The 22,308-nt window shown below is 56.4% G+C and overlaps 3 protein-coding genes across 8 annotated transcripts in view; 1 reads left to right on the top strand and 2 right to left on the bottom strand.

Moving 5' to 3' along the window:
* The window catches only part of ARHGEF7 (Rho guanine nucleotide exchange factor 7), a 496,685-nt gene that overhangs the window by 191,284 nt on the left and 283,093 nt on the right, over window positions 1-22,308 (top strand). The window lies entirely within an intron of this gene.
* On the bottom strand, window positions 44-6,932 carry F7 (coagulation factor VII). Its single transcript, XM_049778125.1, has 8 exons — window positions 6,855-6,932; window positions 5,294-5,457; window positions 2,980-3,004; window positions 2,794-2,907; window positions 1,785-1,925; window positions 1,583-1,689; window positions 1,056-1,179; window positions 44-728 (listed from the first exon to the last, which is right to left on the bottom strand). Exons 1-8 carry the CDS (start codon window positions 6,910-6,912, stop codon window positions 121-123), a joined length of 1,341 nt encoding a protein of 446 aa, XP_049634082.1. The 5' UTR covers window positions 6,913-6,932; the 3' UTR covers window positions 44-120.
* MCF2L (MCF.2 cell line derived transforming sequence like) overlaps window positions 9,765-22,308 on the bottom strand; it is a 44,178-nt gene continuing 31,634 nt past the window's right edge. For 5 of the 6 annotated variants that reach the window (XM_049778098.1, XM_049778097.1, XM_049778095.1 and 2 more), the window contains 18 exons: window positions 22,212-22,282; window positions 22,049-22,125; window positions 21,628-21,694; window positions 20,558-20,673; window positions 18,240-18,309; window positions 17,068-17,160; window positions 16,904-16,996; window positions 16,310-16,435; window positions 15,656-15,877; window positions 15,470-15,562; window positions 15,182-15,260; window positions 14,970-15,036; window positions 14,474-14,592; window positions 13,234-13,308; window positions 12,462-12,580; window positions 11,775-11,884; window positions 11,216-11,319; window positions 9,765-10,966 (listed from right to left, as the gene is read on the bottom strand). In XM_049778098.1, coding sequence (XP_049634055.1) covers window positions 10,944-10,966; window positions 11,216-11,319; window positions 11,775-11,884; window positions 12,462-12,580; window positions 13,234-13,308; window positions 14,474-14,592; window positions 14,970-15,036; window positions 15,182-15,260; window positions 15,470-15,562; window positions 15,656-15,877; window positions 16,310-16,435; window positions 16,904-16,996; window positions 17,068-17,160; window positions 18,240-18,309; window positions 20,558-20,673; window positions 21,628-21,694; window positions 22,049-22,125; window positions 22,212-22,282 — 1,724 coding nt within the window. In that variant the 3' untranslated portion in view covers window positions 9,765-10,943. The remainder of the gene's footprint in view (window positions 10,967-11,215; window positions 11,320-11,774; window positions 11,885-12,461; window positions 12,581-13,233; window positions 13,309-14,473; window positions 14,593-14,969; window positions 15,037-15,181; window positions 15,261-15,469; window positions 15,563-15,655; window positions 15,878-16,309; window positions 16,436-16,903; window positions 16,997-17,067; window positions 17,161-18,239; window positions 18,310-20,557; window positions 20,674-21,627; window positions 21,695-22,048; window positions 22,126-22,211; window positions 22,283-22,308) is intronic. The other variant, XM_049778096.1, reaches the window with a different exon arrangement.

The following is a 22,308-nucleotide window of genomic DNA, read 5'->3' as shown; positions in this document are numbered from 1 at the left end:
CAGTGACCATGGGGCCGCGCTGGAGCCCATGACTGACCACGGTCCGTGCTTCCTCCAGGCTGGACACCAGGACTGCTGGCAGCTTCTGCTTTATTGGACAGGGCAGGGGCTGGGCGGGCACTAGAGCAACAGCTCCTTTTTCTGGAACTTGGGGCCCTGGTGCACGTGAAAGTCAGAGTACATAATGTGGTTGAGCCACTCGGTGTAGCGGGACACCCGGGTGTAGATCCCAACTTGGCCGTAGGCGGCACAGCCGTGGCCCCAGCTAACAATACCTGTCAGGTACCAAGTGCCCTGGAAGTAGGTGGCATGGGGGCCACCGCTGTCCCCCTTGCAGGCGTCCTTGCTGTTGTCCAGGTAGCCGGCACAGAACATGTTTTCGGTGATCTTGGGGCCGCCTGGCTGGCGCCGGGACAGCCTCTCACAGTCCTGGGTCGTGAAGCGTGGCACCTGGATGCTCATGAGCACCCGCGCCGTGGCTCCGCCGTGCAGCAGCTGGCCCCAGCCACTCACGGTTGAGTAGCGCTTGAGGAACAGGGTCTGCTCGGCGAAGTCACGGTTGGGCAGGCACAGTGGCACCACCATATCCGACAGCACCACGGGCTCAGCCAGCAACACCAGCGCCACGTCGTGGTCCGGGATGCCCTGCACATACTTGTCAGGGATGATGACCCGGGTTACTAGCTGCTCCTGCTCCTCCTCTTCCTTCTTATTCATGTCGTGCTTGCCTGGGGAGGGAACTCAGTCGGCCACTCCTGAATGCTGGGCCCGCAGCATAGATGGGCCTCTGGGGGTTCCCCAACCCGCTCGAGGGGTGAACTGGCCTGCCGAGGCTGTGGGGTGAGCCTGGCCTCTCCATGCCCCTCCCCTGGCTGTACCAGGGCCTTCATGGCCTGCACCCCCAGGCTGCCCCAGAGAGCTGGGTCTGCACCCCAGCTGAGCCTCAGAAGGGCAAGAGAGAGGAAAGGCTGGCGGTCAGCTCAGTGCCCAGTACCACCCACACCCTCCTTCCTCCTTGCCCGTGCTCCCCAGCCCCCAGCCCCCGAGTCACCTACCCACCACCACTGAAAAGTTCTTCCCGTGCCCAATTTGGTCAAAGCAGTGGGCGGCGGTGACTACCCAGTAGGCACTCAGCAGGGTTCCTCCACACAGCAGCCTCCCTTGCACCTTCAGCATAGCCTGGGAGGCACAGAGAGAGCCCGGCTGTCTTGTCTCTGCAGGTTTGGCACGCGGACGGCCAGCTAGCTGCATGCCCGGATCTGGTGACCCTGGGCCCTGGCCCCAAATCGCAGCCCACCACGCCCTCCCATTCAGCACAGGGGCTTCACCGGGGGCCAGAACGTGGGGGCTGAATCCTCGGCAATTCAGCTTGGCACCATGGGTCTGGTCTAACAAGAGCAGGTGACCCTGTTCTGACAGATGAAGGGATGTGGGGAAGTGGTAGAGAAGAAGGATGGGGTGGGGGACATAGAGGGAGTGAGCCAATATCAGGCAAGTGACCAGAAAGTGAACGTGGGGAGAGAAAACATGTGGTGTGAGCAGACAGGAGAGGTGACGAGAGCAGCCCCAGGCTTTGGTTCACCTGCCAGGGACATTCTCCTCTGGGGCACTCTGTGCCCCCCACGATTCTGCCTTCAGGGGACTTTTGCCTTTTCTCCACCACCGGTATTTTTCCACACGGATATTGGACTGCGAGACAGGAAGGTGAGGTTAGCTCAGCATCAGCCCCAGGCCCTCTCGGGCAGCCGGCGTGGCGTGGCGTGGTGTGACTCCGGCTACAGTACCTATGGGTTTACAGGACACCCCGTCAGGCTGCAGCATGTAACCCATGTGGCATGAACAGGAGCGCTGTAAATTCACGTGGTCAGCGCAGTACTGCTGGCAGCCGCCATTGTCGTTCGCGCATATCAGCTGGTCCTTCATATCTGTGCAGAGGCAGGAGCAGGACGCTGAGGGATGGGCTTGGAGGACAGCAAGTCAGGGAGGGGACTTGGAGCTCCTCTAGGGGCCACAGCAGACATGGAGACCTAGCTTGAAAAGACAGCTTGGCCAGAGCGGTGCTTCCCTGAGCGTGGTCAGGAGTTGGCTTATTGAACAGAGTCCCCACACCCCTGCCCAGTTCCTGTGTGCGGCTCCACCCTGCAGGGTTCAGGGACCCTTTTCAGTTTCTCTGTGCCAGGCTTGCAGGCTGGTCTGCAGTGCTCCGGCCCAGCCTTGGCTGCATGCTCTCAGCTCTGCCTCCAGGGGACTGAGAAGGGTGGGTGGCCAGCTTCGGCTCCTGCCCATACCCGTACCTTGGGATCCTCGGGGTCTCAAATACTAACACAGCCCTGTAGCTGTGAGGAGAGAGAGCCACAGGGACAGCTTTTTTTTTGTTGTTTGTTTTTGGGCCACACCCAGAGGTGTTCAGGGGTTACTCCTGGCTGTCTGCTCAGAAATAGCTCCTGGCAGGCACAGGGGACCATATGGGACACCGGGATTCGAACCAACCACCTTTGGTCCTGGATCAGCTGCTTGCAAGGCAAACGCCACTGTGCTATCTCTCCGGGTGCTAGGTACAGCTTTCCTCCCAAGTTCTGTGGCATTTACCCACACCCCACACCACACCATGACCTGAACATCACACTCGTGACCACCGAGGACCCAGCCTGTCCCACCCTTCTGGTGCTGCTGTTTCTCATCGGCCCAGAGGAGACCCAGCCAGAGATCCCGCACTGAGAATTCTGGAATTCTCAGAAACACCCAAAACACCCCCAGTCTGTGTGCCATCAGCCCTGGGCCTGGGCTCCTCACTCTTCTCGCAATTCCGGCCCTCGAAGTTGTCCGGGCAGAGGCAGATATAAGACTGGAACTGCTCGTCGCAGGTGCCTCCATTCTGGCATGGGTTTGAGGCGCACTGGTCCCCATCTGTGGAAGGCAGCAGTGTTGGCCAAGGAGACAGGCAGGTGTGGGTCTGGAGGGGCTGCCCCCTCTACTCACCAATGTATGTCTTCCAGAACTGCCTCTGGGGGACAGAGAGTAAATCTCATGAGTTACCAATATGGCCATGTTGGGGTTGTGGGCTGCCAGACTTTTTCCAAGACATGAGAAAGGTTCCTCTGGGGCTTCCTCCAGTCTCTTCAGCCCTGTAGGACTCCTGAGGTCCTCAGAGTTCACTCTCCTTCCTTCTGAGTCTTTCCCATGCCTTGCCCTGATCTAACTGTGAGCTCAGTGGCTGCCACATCTGACCAGCACAGGACTCAGGGGTGATGGACAAAGGCCTGTGGACCAAGTCTATGGCATAGCAATTCCTGAGGAAGCCTTGAACCAAAATATCTGGGTGAGGACAGGAAGTCACCTGAAGATTAGAACTGAGGGGCTGGTGCAGTGGCGCTAGAGGTAAGGTGTCTGCCTTGCCAGCACTAGCCTAGTTTGATCCCCCGGTGTCCCATATGGTCCCCCAAGTCAGGAGCGACTTCTGAGTGCATAGCCAGGAGTAATCCCTGAGCATTACTGGGTGTGGCCCCCCCCACAAAACAAAAAGATTAGAACTGAGCAGGTGGGTGTGAGGCCTCCTCCATGCTTCAAATCTACTTCTTTTGGGGACTTGCCCTGTGAGTGTGAGGTGTGTGTCAGGAGAGGGAGTGTAAAATGTGTGTACGTGTGAGAAGTGAAGAATGAGCGTGAGGTGCATTGGCTGTGTGTGAGAAGTGTGAGGTGTGTTTATGTGTTTAAGCGAATGGGAGGTGGTGTGAGGTATGTATGAGGTGAACATGTGTGAGATAAAGAATGAGTACGAGGGCTGGAGAGATAGCACGGAGGTAAGGCGTTTGCCTTTCATGCAGAAGGACGGTGGTTCGAATCTCAGCATTTCATATGGTTCCCCATTCCTGCCAGGGGCGATTTCTGAGCATAGTGCCAAGAGTGACCCCCGAGTGCTGCCGGGTGTGACCCAAAAACAAAAAAAAAAAGAAAAAAAAAAGAATGAGTATGAGGCAAAGTGTGTTGGGTGTGAGTGTATTTGCCAGGTGTGAACGACATAGGTGTGTGATGTGAGATGCGAGTGAGAACCAGGTCTGTCTGTTTGTCTGTCTGTCTGTCATGTGTGAACGTAAGGTATATGAGGTCTGAATTATGTTAGGTGTGTGTATGAATGTGAAGTAAAGTGTGAGAGTCAGGTATGAATCTGTGTCATGTGTGAGGTGTTGCTGTGAGGTGTGTCAGGTAGGAGGCGTGTATGAGTGTGAGGTAAATGTCAAGTGTGCACGAGTAGAAGGTGAAACATGAAGTCTAGTAGAGGTGAAGGTGAGAGAGATGTGTCTGAGGTGAACTGTGAGTGAGGGTGAGGCGGGTCTGAGTATGTGGCCAAGTGTGAGCGACGTGCATGACGTACGTGCATGTTTGTGAGGTAAAGGGAGTCTGATGTGGATGAGTGTGAGGTGAAGTGTAAATAGCAATTCAACGAGGGGCCGGAGCGGTGGCGCAAGTGGTAAGGCACCCGCCTTGCCCACGCTAGCCTAGGAGTGAGCATGGTTCGATCCCCTGGCCTACCATACTGACATGCCCAAGCTGGAGCCATTTCTGAGCACATAGCCAGGAGTGACCCCCGAGAGTCACTGGGTGTGCCCCCCCCCCAAAGAATTAAATGAGGGAACATGAGAGAAAGTGAGGTCTGTGTACAAATGTGAGGTGAAATGGGAGTCAGAGTTAGGTCTACCTGAGTGAGGCGCGTGTTTGAGGTAAAGTGCGTGAGAGGCAGGTAGGTGCAGGTTTCATGAGGTAAAGTGTGAGAGGCGTTTATGAGTGTGAGATGAAGTCAGAGTGAGAGCCAAGTGATGTGAGGTGTGTCTATCTGTATGAGGTGAAGTGGGGGTGAGAGTCAGATGAACATGAACGAGATCTTTATAAGAATGTGAGGTAAAGTGTGTCAGACATGTATGAATGTGAGGTAACATGTGAGTGAGACGTGTGTGGGAGCTGTGTATCGATCAGGAACACTCATCTCACGGGCAACTGTCCACCCTCTATGACATGTTCTCCAACGGAGACGGTGTGTTCGTGTATTTTAGGAGGTCATGGGGGACACTCCGCATCCTAGTGACACAGACCCTTCTGAGTCCCCACTGTCTGAGCTGGACTCAGGCCAGTCTTGTGAGGTCACTGGGCTGGGTCCCAGCTGCCCTGACAGACCAGGATGGTGGGGCAGGAGAGAACAGCCCTGGTGTGGGCGAAAGCAGCGCAGGAGCCAGAGGAAGCCCTGGTCCCTGGAGGAGGGGATGGGATGGAGCTGGGCAGCTGCTGGGGAGGGTCTCACCGTGCGGTCGGTACTCCCGAAGATCTCACGGGCCTCTTCGAAAGAGCAGGCCTCCTCCTTGCACTCGCGCTCCAGCGAAGGGCTAAACAGCGCCTCCTCCAGGAAGGAGTTGGCACGCCGCTGCCTGCGTAGGACATGCTGCGCCTGCTCAGGGCCCAAGAAGACTGGGGGAACGAAGCTCGTGGGTTCGGGGCAGGGATGAGGGCACCCAAGAACACATGTGGGGGGTCTCAGTGCCCCAGGCAGCCTGGACCCTACGGCCCAGCTCTGTCTCTCCGTCTTCCTGAGTCCCTACAGCCCTTCCAAGCCCACCCTCCCGCAAGGGGACTGAATCCCACATTTGCTACTGACTGAGGGTGCATGCCTGGCCCCTGCCCTGGTTCCTCTCATCTGTCCCACAGGGCTGAGCCCCTCCCCCAGCTCGGGCGCTGCCTTCTAAGCCTTGCTCAAGAGGCCCCTCCCAAAGGCTTATACCCTGGGCCCCTGCAGGGACGCTAAGGGGGTCTCTGCCTCTTGGAGGGAGCTCAGTGAGGCATGTGTAGATGTGGGGGTCTATCCATGTGCGTCTCTTGAACTTGGGGTCCTTTGGTCACAGACTCACGGGGATGCGCCTGGCCCAGGTCTTGGAGACGGTCAGCAGAGCTGAGAATGTTGGCAGGAAGCAAAGGGCCTGAGTCAGGCCCTCCGCCCAGGGCTCAGACAGTGCCCTGGTGGGGTTCAGGGCTGCTGGAGGCAGTGCAGAGAAAGGCAGCATGGGGGTGAGGTGGGGAGGGAAACTGAGTCTCAGTTGCCACCTGGCAGGGTAGCAGGACAGGGCCAGGGTGGGCAAGGAGGGTTGGTGGGACACGGCTCTTCACGATCACAGTCTTTTCTGGTCATGGGGGCCTGACCTGCTGGTTCTCTTATGGGGGACTGTTCTGGGGGCTGTTCAAGGGCCTGTCCTGGGGGTTACCCTCAGGGGCTATCCAGGAATCCTGTAGTGGGGGCTCTCTGTTTTGGAAGGAGCAGCTGGTCCAGGCTAGAAGTGAGGAAAGAAGCTGAACATAGGGGGGCCCAAGATGCTCATAGGGGTGTCCAGGCAGGTCAGGGACAGGGGGCTCAGGCAGGACATAGGGGTCCTGTAGTGTGTTTGGAGACAAGAACCTGCTATTGATCTCCTGCCCTGCGAGAGACCCTGGAACCAGAGACCCAGGGATTCCCACTTTCCTGGGGTGCCTGCCTCCACTGTTGTAGAACATTCTGGACCCTGGTGCAGTGGCACTCAGTACTGGAACAGAACAGACGAAACAACTGCTTCCTCCATGGCCAGGCCGGAAGGGCTTGTGGATGCTGATAAGGGCCATCTGTGTTCTTGCTCAGCCACGGTTTGCACCAGTCAAAGGCTACGTGAGCCCGCCCCCACCCCCCACCATTAATGGCAAAATCTGGAGTTGGCACACCAGCTGCACCAGGGCCCAGGGCCGTTTGCCTTCTTGTGGTATGTGAGGAGGGAGGAGCTGCCCTTGGAGCCCTGTCCTCACGCTGGACAGCGAGGTCTGGGCACCCAAGAACCCCGACATACCTTCAGCCAGGGAGCCCCGCAGGCTGAGCAGCACGCAGAGGAACGGTAGGGAGACCATGGTGAGGTCCCTGTGTCACCAGGCACTGTTGACACTTATGGGAGAGGAGCAAAGTTCCCGCTTTAAAGGGGATGGGGAGGGGCCTGCCGCAGGGGTCAGAGGACAGCCCAGAATCTGGGCCCGCCCCCACCTCAGGCCTAATCCATGGTGCATGCATATCTGTGAGTGTGATGGTGAGTTCTGCATACATGTACACATGCAAACACACACTGATGAAGGCTTTGGTGGGTGATGCTTAGGTGTCTCAGCTGCTGGGATTCCTCCTGGATTTTTGGGGGTGAATATGTGTTCCACCCCACCCCGGGGCCTTGTGTCTATGTCTGTTTTAGTGGCCCATTCTGTGTCTATTTTAGGGCCTCCCAGAGCTGCCTACCCCATGGATACAATTTTTTTTTTTTGCAGTGCTCAGTGGTTACTCCTGGTTCTGTGCTCAGGAATCACTCCTGGCAGTACTCGGGGGACCCTATAGAATGCCGGGGATGAAACCCAGGTCGCCAGAGTGCCAAGGCAAACACCCTCCCCACTGTGTTATGGCTCTGGCCCCAGGATACAGAATTTTTGCTTGGTGATTCTGCTATCCTTACATCATTCCATTAGAAATTAGAAATCGCTCTAATTACATTAGAAAAGTTGTCTCGGGGCTGGAAATATAGCATGGAGTAGGGCGTTTGCCTTGCATGCCGAAGGACAGTGGTTTGAATCCCAGCATCCCATACAGTTCCCCGAGCCTGCCAAGAGCGATTTTTTTTTTTGGAACACATCCGTTAGCACTCAGAGGTTTCTCCTGACTCTATGCTCAGAAATTGCCCCTGACAGGCATGAGGGACCATATGGGATGCCGGGATTGGAACCACTGTCCTTCTGCATGCAAGACAAATGTCCTACCTCCCTGCTATCTCTCTGGTCCCCCAAGAGCGATTTCTGAGCATAGATCCAGGAGTAACCCCTGAGCGCTGCCAGGTGTGACCCAAAAAAAAAAAAAAAAAAGTTGCCTCTACTCATACTTAGCAGGACATTACAAACGGATGTTGACACAGTTTTTCTATCTGTTGGGCCGATCATCTCTCTTCGTAGTTAGATCATACTTGTATGATTCATTAGACCATACACATTGGCAGACCAACGTCCTGCCTCTCTGGGCACTCCCTCGATTGAAACATGTCACTTCTGGTGTGATGTGTGTTTTTTTCAGTGGGTTTTTCCCTGCTCATACTGGATGGAAGAATTCGCATTGTGTTCATGACTTTAGTTCTCGCTTTATCTTTGCTTGGTGCTGGGCTCACATTCGCTTCACACAATTTGTAGAGGTGCTTTAATTTTTCTCTCTACATTCTTTGAAATAGTTTGCAAGAATATTTTTGCCTAGAATATTCACCTGAAGGTAAAAAGGCAAAATGAAAATAAAGTCTGGTCTCTCTCTCTCTCTCTCTCTCTCTCTCTCTCTCTCTCTCTCTCTCTCTCTCTCTCTCTCTCTCTCTCTCTCTCTCTCTCCTTCCCCCCTCCCCAAAGAAAGAAGTATTCTGGCTTAAGAGTCTTGGGCAGAGAGGATGAGAGAAAAGCGCATGGATGCCATTATCATCCTTTCCTGACTGGCTTGGTTGATATTTCTTCACTGCTACCCTGCTTTTTCAGACCCAGCTGCGTGGGGTTTAGAAATTTGATGCCTGGGGTGACCTCACAACTTATGTATTTTTATTTTACAACCTACTTATTATTATTATTATTATTATTATTATTATTGTTGTTGTTGTTGTTGTTTTTGGGGCCACACACAGTGATGCTCAGGGCTTATTCCAGGCTCTATGCTTGGGAATTACTCTTGGTAGTATTTGGGGGACCATATAGAATACAGGGGATTGAACCTAGGGTGGTTGGGTCGAAGCAAGAGACCTATCTGTTGTTCTACTGCTCTGGCTTCTCACCTGACTTTGTTAAACCACATTTCAATTAATCAAAAATTCATTTTTAGGGGGATCAGAGTGATAACACAGTGGGGAGGATGTTTGCCTTGCATGGGCATGACACAAGATCAATCCCTGGCATCCCATGTGGTCCCCGAGCCTGCCAGGAGTCATTTCTGAGCACAGAGCCAGGAGCACCACTGGGTATGGCCCAAAAACAAAACATAAAAAAATCAGTTTGGGGCTGGAGAGATAGCATGGAGGTAGTACGTTTGCCTTGCATGCAGGACGGTGGTTCGAATCCCGGCATCCCATATGGTCCTTCGAGCCTGCCAGGAGCAATTTCTGAGTATAGAGCCAGGAGTAACCCCTGAGCACTGCTGGGTGTAACCCAAAAACAAAACAAAACAATTCAGTTTTGGGCTGGAGAGATAGCATGGAGGTAGGGCATTTGCCTTGCATGCAGAAGGACGGAGGTTCCAATCCCGGCATCCCATATGGGCCCCCGTGCTTGCCGGGAGCAATTTCTGAGCATAGAGCCAGGAGTAACCCCTTAGTGCTGCTGGGTGTGACCCCAAAACAAAACAAAACAAAAAATTCAGTTTTAAGAGAAACTCCTGTTTTGTGTTTTCAGATGTACTTTCAGAAGTATGTTCATACCTTTTCATGTTAAAATCTCTACTCACTGTGAAATTTGCCTTTGTTTTGGGACTCAGCAGTGCTCAAAGCTCACTCCTGGGGGGTATATCCATTTACTTTCTGTCACCCCTGGCTTCTCCTTCCAAGGTCTGCTTGTGCCCAGATCAGCTGGGGTGGGGTGGGGTTTGAAGTTCTGCTCCCTGCATGTCCTTTGTACTCCCACTATCCTGAGATGCAGATGGGGGTGCTAATGGGGCCGACTGGAGTGGCCAGACCACTGCCGTCATGGGCTCCCGAGAATGACACATGTCATGACAGATGCTTATATTTATTCAAACTCACATACACAAGAGAAACTCTGAGCCTCCACATTTTACTTACTTACATCAGCAGTTTAAAAACAACAGGAAAGAAAACAGCTTTAAAGTGCTTTTAAGAGGGAACACAGGCTTCAGGGCTAAGTCCTGGTCAGGAAACGCTGGGTCTCAGGACACGCTCTTGCGTGCAGACACACGCACGCACCCGCAGGGGTCTTTCCTGCAGCGGGGCATAGCCACGAGGCCATGATCACCCTTCCCCAATTCTGTGCACACACGGACAAACATACACTTGAACGAACATGTTTGCACAGCTGCCACAGATTACTCCAGAAATGGTTCCTGAGACAACAGGCAAAAGCTCTGCTTCCAGTTCTGTCTCGATTGTGTACAGCTCTGTGCCTGGACAGTTTCTGTGGACAGGGTGACAGCTTCCTGGACATTGGGGTCACCAGCAGGATGTGTGGGTATGGCTCCGGGGACACGAAGGTTTGCAAGTAGCGCTGTAAGAGCTGTATCATTCTCTCTTCTTTAAAAACCATACAAATGTCCAAATTTGGTGAAGTGCTTTTTAAAAAACCATGAGGACCCCCCCCTTTTTTTAATAGAAAAGGAATATCTGAAATGATCATTTAAAATCTCCTTTTGAAAATGAACACGCATAGGTAAAGAATCCTTCTTGGTGTGTGGGGATGCTGCCTGATTTCACAGAGGGCTGTGCCGGACCCCTTTGGTCACCCAGCAGTATGAGCCGGCACTGCTGTGTGGACACCAGTAACAAAAAATAGTTTTATATCAAAACAGTATCAAATTGTCTTTTCATGTAAACAGTGAATCCTGGATGATCGGAGGCCAGAACACCTCGCAAAGCGGCCGTGGATGAACCCAAGTGAAAACAGCAAAAGACAAAGGACATCTGGGCCAGCTAGTCACTGCCCCTGCAGCCTGCCCCTTCCACAGCGCTCGGGAACAGCCCTGATTGGTAGTGGTAGCTGGGCTGGCCCTTCTGTGTGTCCAGGCTCCAGTCTCCCAGTTCTGTGTTCTTCCTAGGGGACTGACATCTCTGGCCTGGAGGTCTTCTTGTTCCTGACCATTTGCCCGGGGTCCTGGGCGGCAGCGGCGGCGGCGGCGGTGGCGGCACCTCCGCTGGTCTTGGGGGTCCTTTGCAGGGGTCTTAGAGCATGGTCCCCTCACCCACTAAGCAAGCCCAAGCAAAGGGAAGTCAGAGCCGGGCCCCTCGCCCGGACTACCCCTGCAGGTCCACCAGAGGGGCCCCGAAGCCCTCGCTGCAGCTGGAGGAGTCGCTCAGCAGGGCAGACCCCGCGCTGGACTCTGCGGGAAAACCAGGCGGCAGGCAGGCTGCAGCCACCATAGAGGACCCCGCCTTTCAAAGGGGCTCCAGGCTGGGCAGCCCGGGGTACTGCTGATGAGGGGCAAGGGTCTTACCTGAGCTGCTCAGACACTGAACCGAGCTGGACGTGCCAAGGAGCGCACACAGGCTGCTGCCGGGCACCCAGGCCTCCTGGTTGGATGTTAGGTTCCTGACCCACCTGCAAGGGGAGCATCACACAGGGCCCTTGTCCCACCTCCGGCCCAGCTTCCTGCATATTCTCTAGCTACACCCACCAGCCACTTATTTCCGTAGCCATGCCCACCAACTAATACCTAAACAAGCCCACATTTGCCCCGCCCACCCTCCAACCTGCCCTGTTCCTCGTGGCCACGCCCACTCTCTCACCTGAATACCTGTCTTATTTCCCTAGCCACACCCATTTTGACCTGATCCCTCCAGACCTGGTCAACCCTAGCTACGCCTTCCCATCCCTCCAACCAAGCCCACATTGGCCCCACCCACACCTCCAACCAGTCTCACCCATTCTAGCCAAGCCCACTTTCCTGCCCTGCCCACCTGTCTCTTATCTCCCTGCCCAGGACCACCTTCCTGCGCTGTCCCCTCCAACCAGTCCCGTCCATGTCCTAGCCAGGTCCCCCGGGCTCTGCTCACCAAAGGCCCTCATCGCCCTCCTGCACCACCTCCACGGTGTCTCCGCTCTTCAGGCCGAGCGCCTCGGGGCTGCCCTTCTCGCTGCCCACGACCCTGAACTTCCCGGGAGTCTAGAGCAGAGGACACAGGCTTCAATGCACGGAACCACCCGGAGCAGTCCAGTATTGCGGACCAGGGTGGGGGAGCAGTGCGTGGGTCTGGGGGCTGCCGACCTCCAGAGTAGGGGTCCCTATCACTGCCCCTAGGTTACAGCACCCTAGTGCTGGGCAGTGGCTATGGTGCCCAACACTGAGCCGTGTGTCCTCCAGGGATTTGGTATGTTGGGTTTTGGAAAGCGTCCACAGTCCTGTGAGCTCCCTACTTTGCCTCAGCCTTGGGGCAGAAGCTCGAGGACACTGCATGGGCGCCCTGACCCCAACTGGATAGCACGGTGGTTAGCTAGAACATGGTGGTGAGACCCTGGCAGGAAGGAAAATAACATCTCCTCGCCAGGAGGTCTAGGGTCTGGGCCAGGACGTTGGTGTTCTCAAATCCACACCGTGGTGACTGGTGAGCTGTATGATGGGGCCACATGAGGCAGGACAGGCATGGATGGACGTAGATAGGACACTGTGCAGAAATCCCTTAGCCCTTCTACCACCTCCCTCCCCGGTCAGGGGCCTGGGGCCATGCCCTGAGGACTGTTACCAATTTCCGGGGGCCCAGGCTGCCCTCCTCCTCTGCGTCCGAGGAATTGATGGGCTCCTCGGCACTGGACCAGCCATCATCCTCCGGGGCCTCGGGCAGGCGGGATGTTTTGTTCCAGCCTGCGGGGGGACAGGGTGCCATGAGGAGTCCGTGAGTGTCTGAAATGGTGCCTGGGGTCTGTCATCTGTCCCTGCCAGATGTGCCTGGGCAGGGACTCTGGGGCAACACAGTACATGTAGTACCATCCTGGGGGGGGGGGGCTAGAGGCCACGGTGGGTACGTGGCCATGGTGGGGCATGCAGTGAGAAGGGGGGCAGGAGATACACTCACACATGCGCCTCAGAAAGGGGACGTGGAGGTGACCCAGTGCTTTCCCACCAGGGCAGCGCTCCACGAGGGCTCCCGATGCCAGGGCCTCCCAGGGTACCCACTTCACTCTCCCTGAGCTGCCAGGAGGTTTGTCTCTACTGAGTTCTGGACTGTGACCCCACATCTGCCTGCTGGGAACTTGAGGGTCAGTGGCCTCAGTGAAGGCCACATGGAGCTCGAGAGGTGAACAGGAAGGTCAGGGGTCATGCACTCGGCAGAGGCAGAGAACTCAGGGCTCGTGGGTGAGCAGCAGGAAGCGGCCTGCCTGGCACCAAGCACTGTGCGAGCGCCAGGAGCGGCCCAGGAGCAGGACGGGGCCCTAACGGACCCCAACCGGGCACAGGACAGGCGCGGCTCTGGTCACCGTGCAGTCTGGCCGCGTTCGGAGGAGGAGCCACTCTACCTCGTAAACCCAAAGGAGTCGGGTCGCTCTTGACTTCATGGCGCTTAGCTTTTTTGTCAGGGCTGGGAGGAGATGCTGCAGAGAGGAAGAGGCGAAAGTAAAGCCGGACAGAAGGAAGGACAGAGATGGAGGGAGGAAGGGGGAGAGAAGCAGGAGGGGAGGAGGGGGAGAGGAACAGGAGTAAGAGGAGGAGGGAATGGAGGAGGAGGGAGAGAGAGGAGAAAGCAGGGAAAAGGAGGCAGGCGGGGAAGGAGAGGCACGTAGCTGGCTGGGATGGTGCAGACCTCAGGGGATTTGATGGACTCTGAGCAGCTTCCTGTGCACACAAGGGCAGGAGGTCCGGGAGGAGGAAGGGGGAGGGAGAAGGAGGGAGGAGGAAAGGAGGAGGACGAAGAAGAGGAGGAAAAGGAGGAGGGAGGAGGAGGAGGAGGAGGAGGAGGAGAGGGTTTGCATAGCTCAGGAGCAGGAGCAGAGCTGCGATGTGAGCAGGACAGGTGCAGAGGAAGAGCTTGGCGAGGGCAGCAGGGGTACGACCCTTTCTCAACTCCATGCTCCTGCCTGGACCCTGAGAGGCCAAATGGGGTCTCCATCTACTGGAAGCCTCTGAGGGGACGGGCCTCCCCTTTTGAGGAAGTGGCTCTAGTTCCCCCACCCATAGAGGCACACCACCCATGGTTCCTGGGCCCCAAGTCACGGAGCACACCCAAGGGCCGAGGGATAACCAGCTCGGACCCTATGTTCTGTGTTCCTGTGTGCTGGAGGCAAGTGACAGGTGCCAGGGCAAGGACAGCAGGGCGATGTGGACGCCACAGCCTGGCCACTGGCCGTCTGCCCATGAGGGTCACCGTGTCCCACACTGCACAGCACTTTCTGAAAGGAGCAAGGACAAGGGGCAGGGCTGGGGACCAGGTCACCTAGTGCAGAGTGACCAGTGGTGGGGTTAGGGGGGAGATACAGGGTCAGAATCAGGTTGCTCAGAAGGGGAGGGAGTTAGATGGGGAAGCCGTCAGACACTGGAAAGGGAAGGCTCACGAGGGAGGGGATCATCTGGGGGATGAGTCAGACACAGGAAGGGGACAGCCACACCAGGGTGAGGGGTGGGTCAGACAGAGGGTTGAGACTTGGCTCTGAACCAGGCTTTCTGGGCTGGGGGTGCACCTGGCCATGAAGAAGGGGTTCCCTAGTGATCCCAGTGTCCTGCTGGCAGGCCGGGGGGCTCCCTCAGCTCAGGGACACCCACCTTGGCCCTTCTCGGGTGCCTTTGGCAGCGCCGCGGTGGTCACGTAGTCCTCCAGGCCCAGGGACTCTCCTTTTCGCTCCTCCAGCTTTTTCGAGGTCCTTGCGCTGCCTTTCGAGGGACTGTCACAGCAGCACCAGAGAGGAAGGGGGTGAGGAAGGGCGGGAGGGTGCAGGGAGGGCGGGGCAGGGCCGAGTGTGAGGAAGCCGAGGGAGACAGGAGGGAGGCTAGCCTAGCCCGGTGGGTCGGTCAGGAGCTCTGCAGTGAGCTCAGCACAGGGGCTGCTCCCCTCAGGTCAAGTCAAGGCCTAGGTCAGGGGCACCCCAGCCCCCACAGGAACAGGAGCTGCCCCCAGAGGCAGCCTCAGAGCCATGCAAGGGGCCCTCCTGGGTGGAGGACTGGGCTGCAGTTTCCAGAGGAGAGAGAGTCCTCAGTTTCCCCTTGGAGCCCACAGGAACCCAGAGCCAGGACCCAAGGAACCCGGCACAGTGGGGCTGACCTGGTGCTGGTCACTGCGGGCAGGGGCAGGCTCTGGGACTGCTCCAGGGCACGGTGCTGGCTGGCTTCTGGGGGACAGCGCTGGGGTCAGGGCCACACACGCACCCACACCTGCACCCTCGCCCTCACCTATCCCTGCATGCACAGTTGCACCTGCAACCTAACCCTCGCCCTCACCCCCAGCCCTCCACCACACCCTCCGTGGCCGCTCACCTCTGCACGCCTGCAGCTGGCTGGTCAGCACCTTGCGGATCTCACTCACCCACGCGGCCTTGATCTCCGCAGTGGGTGCCTACGGCAAGGAGATGCAGGGTCATGCTCGGGCCTCAGGACACGAAGGGCAGCGGAGGGACGACAGTGCACGTGGCCACACAGCAGCAAGGGCGGTACCACCTGAGCCGTGGGGCCATGTCAGCTGTCGTCCCTCTGCTGCCCTTCGTGTGGACCTGCCTGGCCCACCCAGGCGATGTCCAGCCCTCCCTGCCCTCTACCCTGGCCCACCTGGATGATGTACACTTCCTCCCGGGCGTTGTACCAGATCTCGAACTTCCTGGAGTCGCCCTTCACGTTCTCCGTGATGCCCACAGATGCCATCTGGCGGGCAGAGCAGGGCAAGCGTCAGGGAGCGGGACTGGGGTCTCGGGGGTCTGGAACCCACCGCAGCGTGTGCCCCTTTTGTGCCCTCACGTTCAGGGAGTGCTTGTAGCTGTAGGTCGGGGCCTTCTCGTAGCCCTCGCCGTTCTCCTCCCGCCGCTTGCAGAAGAGCACGGCCTTCTCGTGCAGGAAGAGGTGCCGCTGCATGGGCTTGAAGCGCGCCAGGTCCTTCACTTTGGCGTGGCCCTTCTTGTGATCTGTCCACACGCTGAACGAGCCCTGCATCAGCAGCCGGCCCAGGTCGCCCAGGTTCCCCTGGAAGGCGGACACCAGGGTTCTGAGGACCCCTGGCCTGCCCGACCCCTGTGATGGGTGATGGCTGTCTTTGGGGTCACACCCACACACTGTGGGATCACTCCTGGTGGGGCGCTAAGGGCGACTCGGACGTTAGTTGTTCAGAGCAAGAGATCCGCCCTGTGGGTGATCTCTGCTCCTCGTGACCTCTGGAGAAGGCACCGCTAGGTGTCAGAGGTCAAGCAGGAGGGAAACAGAGGCTCCAGGGGGGTGGGTGCGGGCTGCACCCTCAGACACCTGTGCCATGCTGCAGCTGCAAGTGGCCCAGGGTCAGCGGCGCTAGCGGCGCTTGGGGTGTTAGTGTCCCCCCCTGGACACTGGGAACTAGCCCTGTAGCACCTGCTACAGGGCCACACGCGTCGGGGTGCGGGCCTGCCAAGGCCCCCTGCTCACGTCGTAGCCCGTGATGGCGATGAGGTGCATGGAGTCGTTGACAGCCTTGAGGATGCCCAGGATGGAGCTCAGCGCCTCCTGCAGGTCCTCGGCGCCCTCGCAGCTCTTGCTGTACTTGAGCATCTCCTGCGAAGGAACGCGGAGGGGCGGCCTGGAGCTGAGCCCGGACAGCGACTTCCGGGGGGCGTGGCCAGACAGCGATCCTTCCCAGGGGGCGGGGCCAGGCCGGGCTTTCCGCCCAACAGGCGTGACCGGCAAGGACGCCCCTCCCAGTGGGCGTGGCCAGGACGGGCTTTCTGCCCAATGGGAGCGGCCAGGCGCTCGCTTCCTCCCAGTGGGCATGGCCAGATAGATTTCCTTTCCCAGTGGGCGTGGCCAGGATGGGCTTTCTGCCCAATAGGAGTGGCCAGGCGCCATCTTCCTCTCGGTGGGCGTGTCCAGATACCTTCCCTCGAGGTGGGCGTGGCCAGGACGGGCTTTCTGCCCAATGGAGCGGCCAGGCGCTCGCTTCCTCCCGGTGGGCGTGGCCATAATGGGCGTGGCCAGGGGCCTCCTCCCTCCCTCCCTCGCTCCCGCCGCAGCGAGCCCGCCCACCTTGAGCAGCAGCTGGTACTTGGTGATCCTCTGCACGGGCTTGAGCAGGTACGAGTCCAGGCTCAGCTTGTGGTCCAGCTTCCGCTGGCACTCCTGCAAGCACGGGCTCCTTAGACAGTGCTCCGGCGCGTGGGCACGGGGCCCAGCGCGGGGCCAGGACCCACCTGGAAGAAGGGACAGTCGGAGCACTGGCGCCACAGGCTCTCGGAGCGCGGCTTGTTCTGGCAGTACTTCTCGTACACCTGGAACTCCTCCATCTGCGGGCACGGGTGGTGGGTAAGTGCCTCGTGAGGGGGTGGGTGATTTTTTTTTGGGGGGGCTGGGTCAGGAATGTGTTTGTTGGAGGGAGGTGGGGCCCAGGGTCATCCCCTCGGAGTAGGGGTGAGGCTAGGGGCCTGCCTTGGAGGTGGGGCTGGGGGTCAGGGCGTTCCTTTGGGGGGATCAGGGCCTAGGTCGGGTGTGGGACAGGGCTTTCTTGGAGGATGGCACCGTCTCTCCTAAGCACAGAACCCTTGGGACAGGGATGCCCGGGCACAGACAGCTCTAAGGATGGACCTTGGCATTGCTAGAGGCACCCGATGTAGGCCAAGAGCTGCACCAGAAGGTAAAAATGGGCCCCTCCTGACTGTGATCCCATGGATGATGCACCAGTTTTCTTCCCCCACTCATCTGACCTCCACGCCCAATGGGTAAAACCAGAGCCCCCAGATTTCCCTTCTCAGGTGTTGGCCCCTTTGTGAAGCTCTGTGCTGGGGTTTTGCCACAAGAACCATAGATGAGGATTTGTGGGAACCCAGGGAAAACATTCACGACTCTCTGGAAGTGGGTCCCAGTGGCTCTTTTCAAGGAGGGAAGCAAAGGCCAGAGGTGGCCCCAGACTAGAGCTCTAGGGCTGCTGGACCCCAAACAAGGTGGCTCAGCATGGCTGCAGCAAGCACAGGGTGTGCAGAAGGCGCCCGTCTTGGTGTCCTGCTGGCCCAGCTCAGAGGACTGAGTGGTTCCATTGGCCCAGCTGCTCCCTCGAGCGTGTCCTTGGTGACTTGTGTCTGATGGAAGGACACTCGAGGCTTCAGGGCTTGAGTTACTAGTTCTGTGTTACCTTTCTTAAATTTAATTTGGGGGGGGGGGATGTCTTTCAAGTGGTGTTGAGGATCCAGGAGATCTCTTGATCAGAGGATCAGTGTGAGGCCTAAGGTGGTGCTGCTTGGTGCTGGGTCCCCAGGCCACCCCCAGGGGACCACGCAGTGCCAGACGTGAGTGGGTTCACTGCCGGCAGCCCCGTTCCCACTCCGAGGAGCAGAGGAGCAGGGAAGCCGAGTGTTAGCGATGTGCTCACCCTTTCCAGAAAACACCTTCCCACCAGCTCCGGGCAGTCTGTGTACTTTTCAAGTTCTTTCAGGAATATTCTAGACAGAGATAGCTGGGTCACAACCTGGGAGGAGCCCGGCAGAGCAGCGAGCCAGAATCCTCCTAGGCTCACGCTGCGCTTGCTCTCCGGCCTGGAGACTGTAGCTCACGATGATTCAATTAAAAATATTTTTTTAAAAAGTTGCCATGAAGAAAGCTAAAAGGGTAAAGATGTTTTGCTGCCTTTATGAGGGCCGGCCAACTCAGAAATGCTTTTTAAATTTTCCTTAAAACAACAAACCTGCCACTTTATAATATTGTACGTTCAGAATTACTGAATTAAAATAAAATGCTCCCAATAAATATATTCTGAAATTATAAAAACAGTTGTGGACCTCTGACCACAATTGACCAGGCCAGAGTGCTGGGGAGTGGCTGCCATGCATGCTGCTGCTTGGGTTCCACAGGTGGCTACATGTGGAAGGGGAAAGTTCTGGTCTCAGGGACTCCCTCTCTGTAGGAATCCTCCCCAGGACAGTTCACAGTAAATTCCTCAGAGAATCCCTTCAGGACCCTTCAGAGGATCCTCAATAAGCCTCATTAGGACATACCTCAGAGACTCTCCACAGGACTGTCCACAGAGACCCTCTACAGAACCCTTCACAGAGACCTTCCTCAGTACCCTGCAGAGGGAACTCTTTAGAGCCCCTCCACGGGGCCTTTCACTGAGACTCTCCGGAGGACCCTTCGCTATACCTTCCACCCTAGGACCCTCCGCAGTTCCACATGACCCATCTCGAGAAACCTCAGCAGGACCCTCCTTAAGGTCCTCCTTAGAGCCCTTCCACAGGTCGGTTTCCTTTCGGGAGCCCTTCAAAGGTGTAGTATATGAAAAAGTTTCCATAAGATTATTCTTGGAATTGTTGTATATAAAAATATTTCCTTAGGATTGTTCTGTGACTATTGCCCCACCTAGCCCTTCCAGGTGGGGGCGCTGTGGAGTTGGCAATCAATAGCTTGAAGGCGAGGGGAGAGGGGTCCTTTTGCGAAAGCTGTTTGCAGGCTGCAAGAGGATTCTCTCGCTCTCTCTCTTTGCCCAATCTTTTACACCCTATCCTTCTTGTCTGTGTGGATTATTATTTGCTGCGGATAAATATTACCAAGGTCTCCCCCCGAAAGGGGCAAGGGGATGGGAAGTAATTTCTCATTCTGGGGACTGTTCGTGGATTCACAAACACCCAGCAAAGGATTTAACAGCACAGATAATTTACAAAAGGACTCTTCCTAGGACCCTCCTCAAACACCTACCTCAGGCTCCTCCACAGGAACCTCTTCAGAGACCTGTAGCTCTACCGGGACTCTCCTCCATAAGAAACCCTCCATAGGGTTTCTCCATAAGGGCCCTTCAACCTTCTTAGACCCTTCTTAGGACCTCCACAGGACCCGCTCTAGGGACTTTCTCTAAGGACTCTTTACATGAAAACCTCCTCAGAAACCCTGCAAGGGGCCCTCCCTCCACAGGACTCTTCTACAGAGACCCTCCACAGAGATCTTCCAATAGGCCTCTCCTCAGAAGCCCTCCGCAGCTGCAAGGCAAGTGCCTTACTTAGTTCCTGTGTTAGTCTCCAGCTCAAGGACTTTCTCAGACTCAAGGATAAAAGGTTTCTTCACATATCAAATAGAAAAAACTATCTCTCTATATTCTGATATTATTATGACTGTTTTTTCTGTATTGTATTTTTGAATTCTTTGGCATCTGACTTTGTGTATAGGGAAGTGACAGAAATAAATTAATAGTTCAATTTAAAAAAAGAAGCCCTCCATAAAGACCCTAATCAAGACCTTCCTCAAGACCTTTCAGAGACCCTTCATGGTATCCTCCTAATGACCCTCTACAGATCCATTCTCAGAAACCCTCCAAAGGGACCCCCACAGACCCTCCTTGGGAATTCTCTAAGGAATCCTCCTCAAGACCCTCTGTAGGACCCTCCTAATGACTCTTCACAGGGACCTACCACAGGACACTCCTCAGAGACTTTCCTTAATGGGATCCTACTCAGGACTCTCACATGACCCATATAGGACCTTCCCCAGAGACGCTCCACAGAGCCTCCCTCGGAGATAGCCCACAGGACTATCCACCGGTGCCATCTTCACAGCTCCTATGCATGGTCCTACTCTCCTTCAGGACCCTCTCTAACTTCCCTGACACACTAGCTGGCCACCTCTCTCACACACACACACACACACACACACACACACACACACACACACACACACACACACACACACACACTGGGCGCCCACCTGTTGTGGAAGTGGCAGATCTCTTCCATGTTCCCAAACAGGACGTCCTTCTTGTTGTGCAGGCTGGCTGACAGCAGGTGTGCCATGAGGGGATTGTCCATCTCTGCGGCATAGCCCTGCAGAGGGTGACAGGGTCAGTGGCCAGATGTATGCCTGCTTTTCTTCATGCTCCCTCACAGAAACATGGGACACAGGGACACCAAGGAGCACCTCAAGTGTGTATGTCTGTGGGGGGTGGTCCCGTGTATATGTGTATTTATATGTCTACTCCCATATATATGCATGTATATATGTGTCTGTGTAAAACGATCCTATATATGTATGCATGTGTTGTGGTTCTGTGTACATGTGTATCTGGGGTGTACCTGGTCCTGTGTATATCTGTAAGTATGGGTGGTCCCATGTGTGTGTTGCTGCAGAACAACCCTTGATGGGGTTGACTGATGGAGGATGAGGTCTTTCTCCTCCAGCTCCTTCGGCCTGCAGTTCTGAGGTGAATGCGGCAGGTATAAAGCTAACAGGCAGTCAGGCTTCTGAAGATAAAACCTTTATTCCATGCATAAGGCTGAAGCCAGAAGCCCCAGAATCAGCCCCAGAAAAAAAGCCCTTGCCTTCCACAGACCCTTGCTTTTATACATCATATCAGATACCACCCTATGGTGGGAGTAGAATCAGGTCACACCCTACGGTAGGGCAAATCACCGATCAGGATAGGATCAGTAACATAATAATCCCATGGAAATGTTTACATATACAACATGTGTGACTTGGAGGTCTACCCTCTTTGACCTCCCTAACCCAAGCATAGCCCCAAAGGGTGTAGGCTCAATGAGTGCCTTGGTGGGCTGCCCAGTGTCTGCACCCGAGACCTTGCCCAGACTCCAGACATCTGTCCCTTAGGCTCTGTGGGGTCCCTTCATGCCTCCGGGTAGTCTGCTCTGGCGGTGGGCAGTGCCTATGGCCGCCTGATTTCCCAGCCCTGAGCTAGCTATGCATTGTCCAGTAGGCATGTGTAGGGCTTGCTCTTGGGGACAGGATCCCTAGACACCCACTGTCCCTATGCAGCTCACCTCCAGGACGCTCAGCAGCTCGTCCACGTAGACGCGTTCTGTGTCCAAGAGCTCGGCCATCACATGCCTGGGGTGAGTGCAGGGGTTAGCGGGCACCCTGCCCTCCCCATGCAAGATCCTTCAGTCTCCCCTGGGCACCACATGTGGGCCCTGCCTGCCAGCAAGTCCCAGGTTCCGAGACCCTGGCATGCATTCCCGCTAGGTGGCCTCCCATGTAGGTGGCATGGGCCCTACAGATCTCGCTTCCCGCCTGGGTGCCAGGAACTGCGTGTTGTCCAAGGAAAGTCCAGGTCTCTTCTCTGCCCCATGCACATGCTAAGTGCCGATGTCTGTTCCCTGATATGCCACACAGCCAAACCACCGACGCTGGTTCACTGGGGCTCTGGAGCCAAAGGCTGGGGTCGAGATCCGCAGCACCCACCTTCTCAGGACGGCCAAGCTTTCCTCCTCATCCCCAGTGGAGCTGCTCCAGCCCTGCCGGCCTTCACTGAGTTCACTCTGGGGAGACAAGGGCATCATGGAAGCATGCCCCAGGAACAGGCCAGCCCTGCCATCTCAGCCACCAAGTCAGCCGGGGCACCCACCTTGGCCCTCCTATAGGGCCTTCGCTGCATGCTGCTCTCGGGTCCAGTGATCTCAGACCCTCGCCGAACACCTGTTTTGGACAGAAGTGGGGTCGGT

The sequence above is a fragment of the Suncus etruscus genome, chromosome 8, assembly GCF_024139225.1.
Source record: "Suncus etruscus isolate mSunEtr1 chromosome 8, mSunEtr1.pri.cur, whole genome shotgun sequence".
NCBI lineage: Eukaryota > Metazoa > Chordata > Mammalia > Eulipotyphla > Soricidae > Suncus > Suncus etruscus.
The sequence above is the reverse complement of the archived record's forward strand: the minus strand, read 5'-3'. Positions and strand labels throughout refer to the sequence as shown.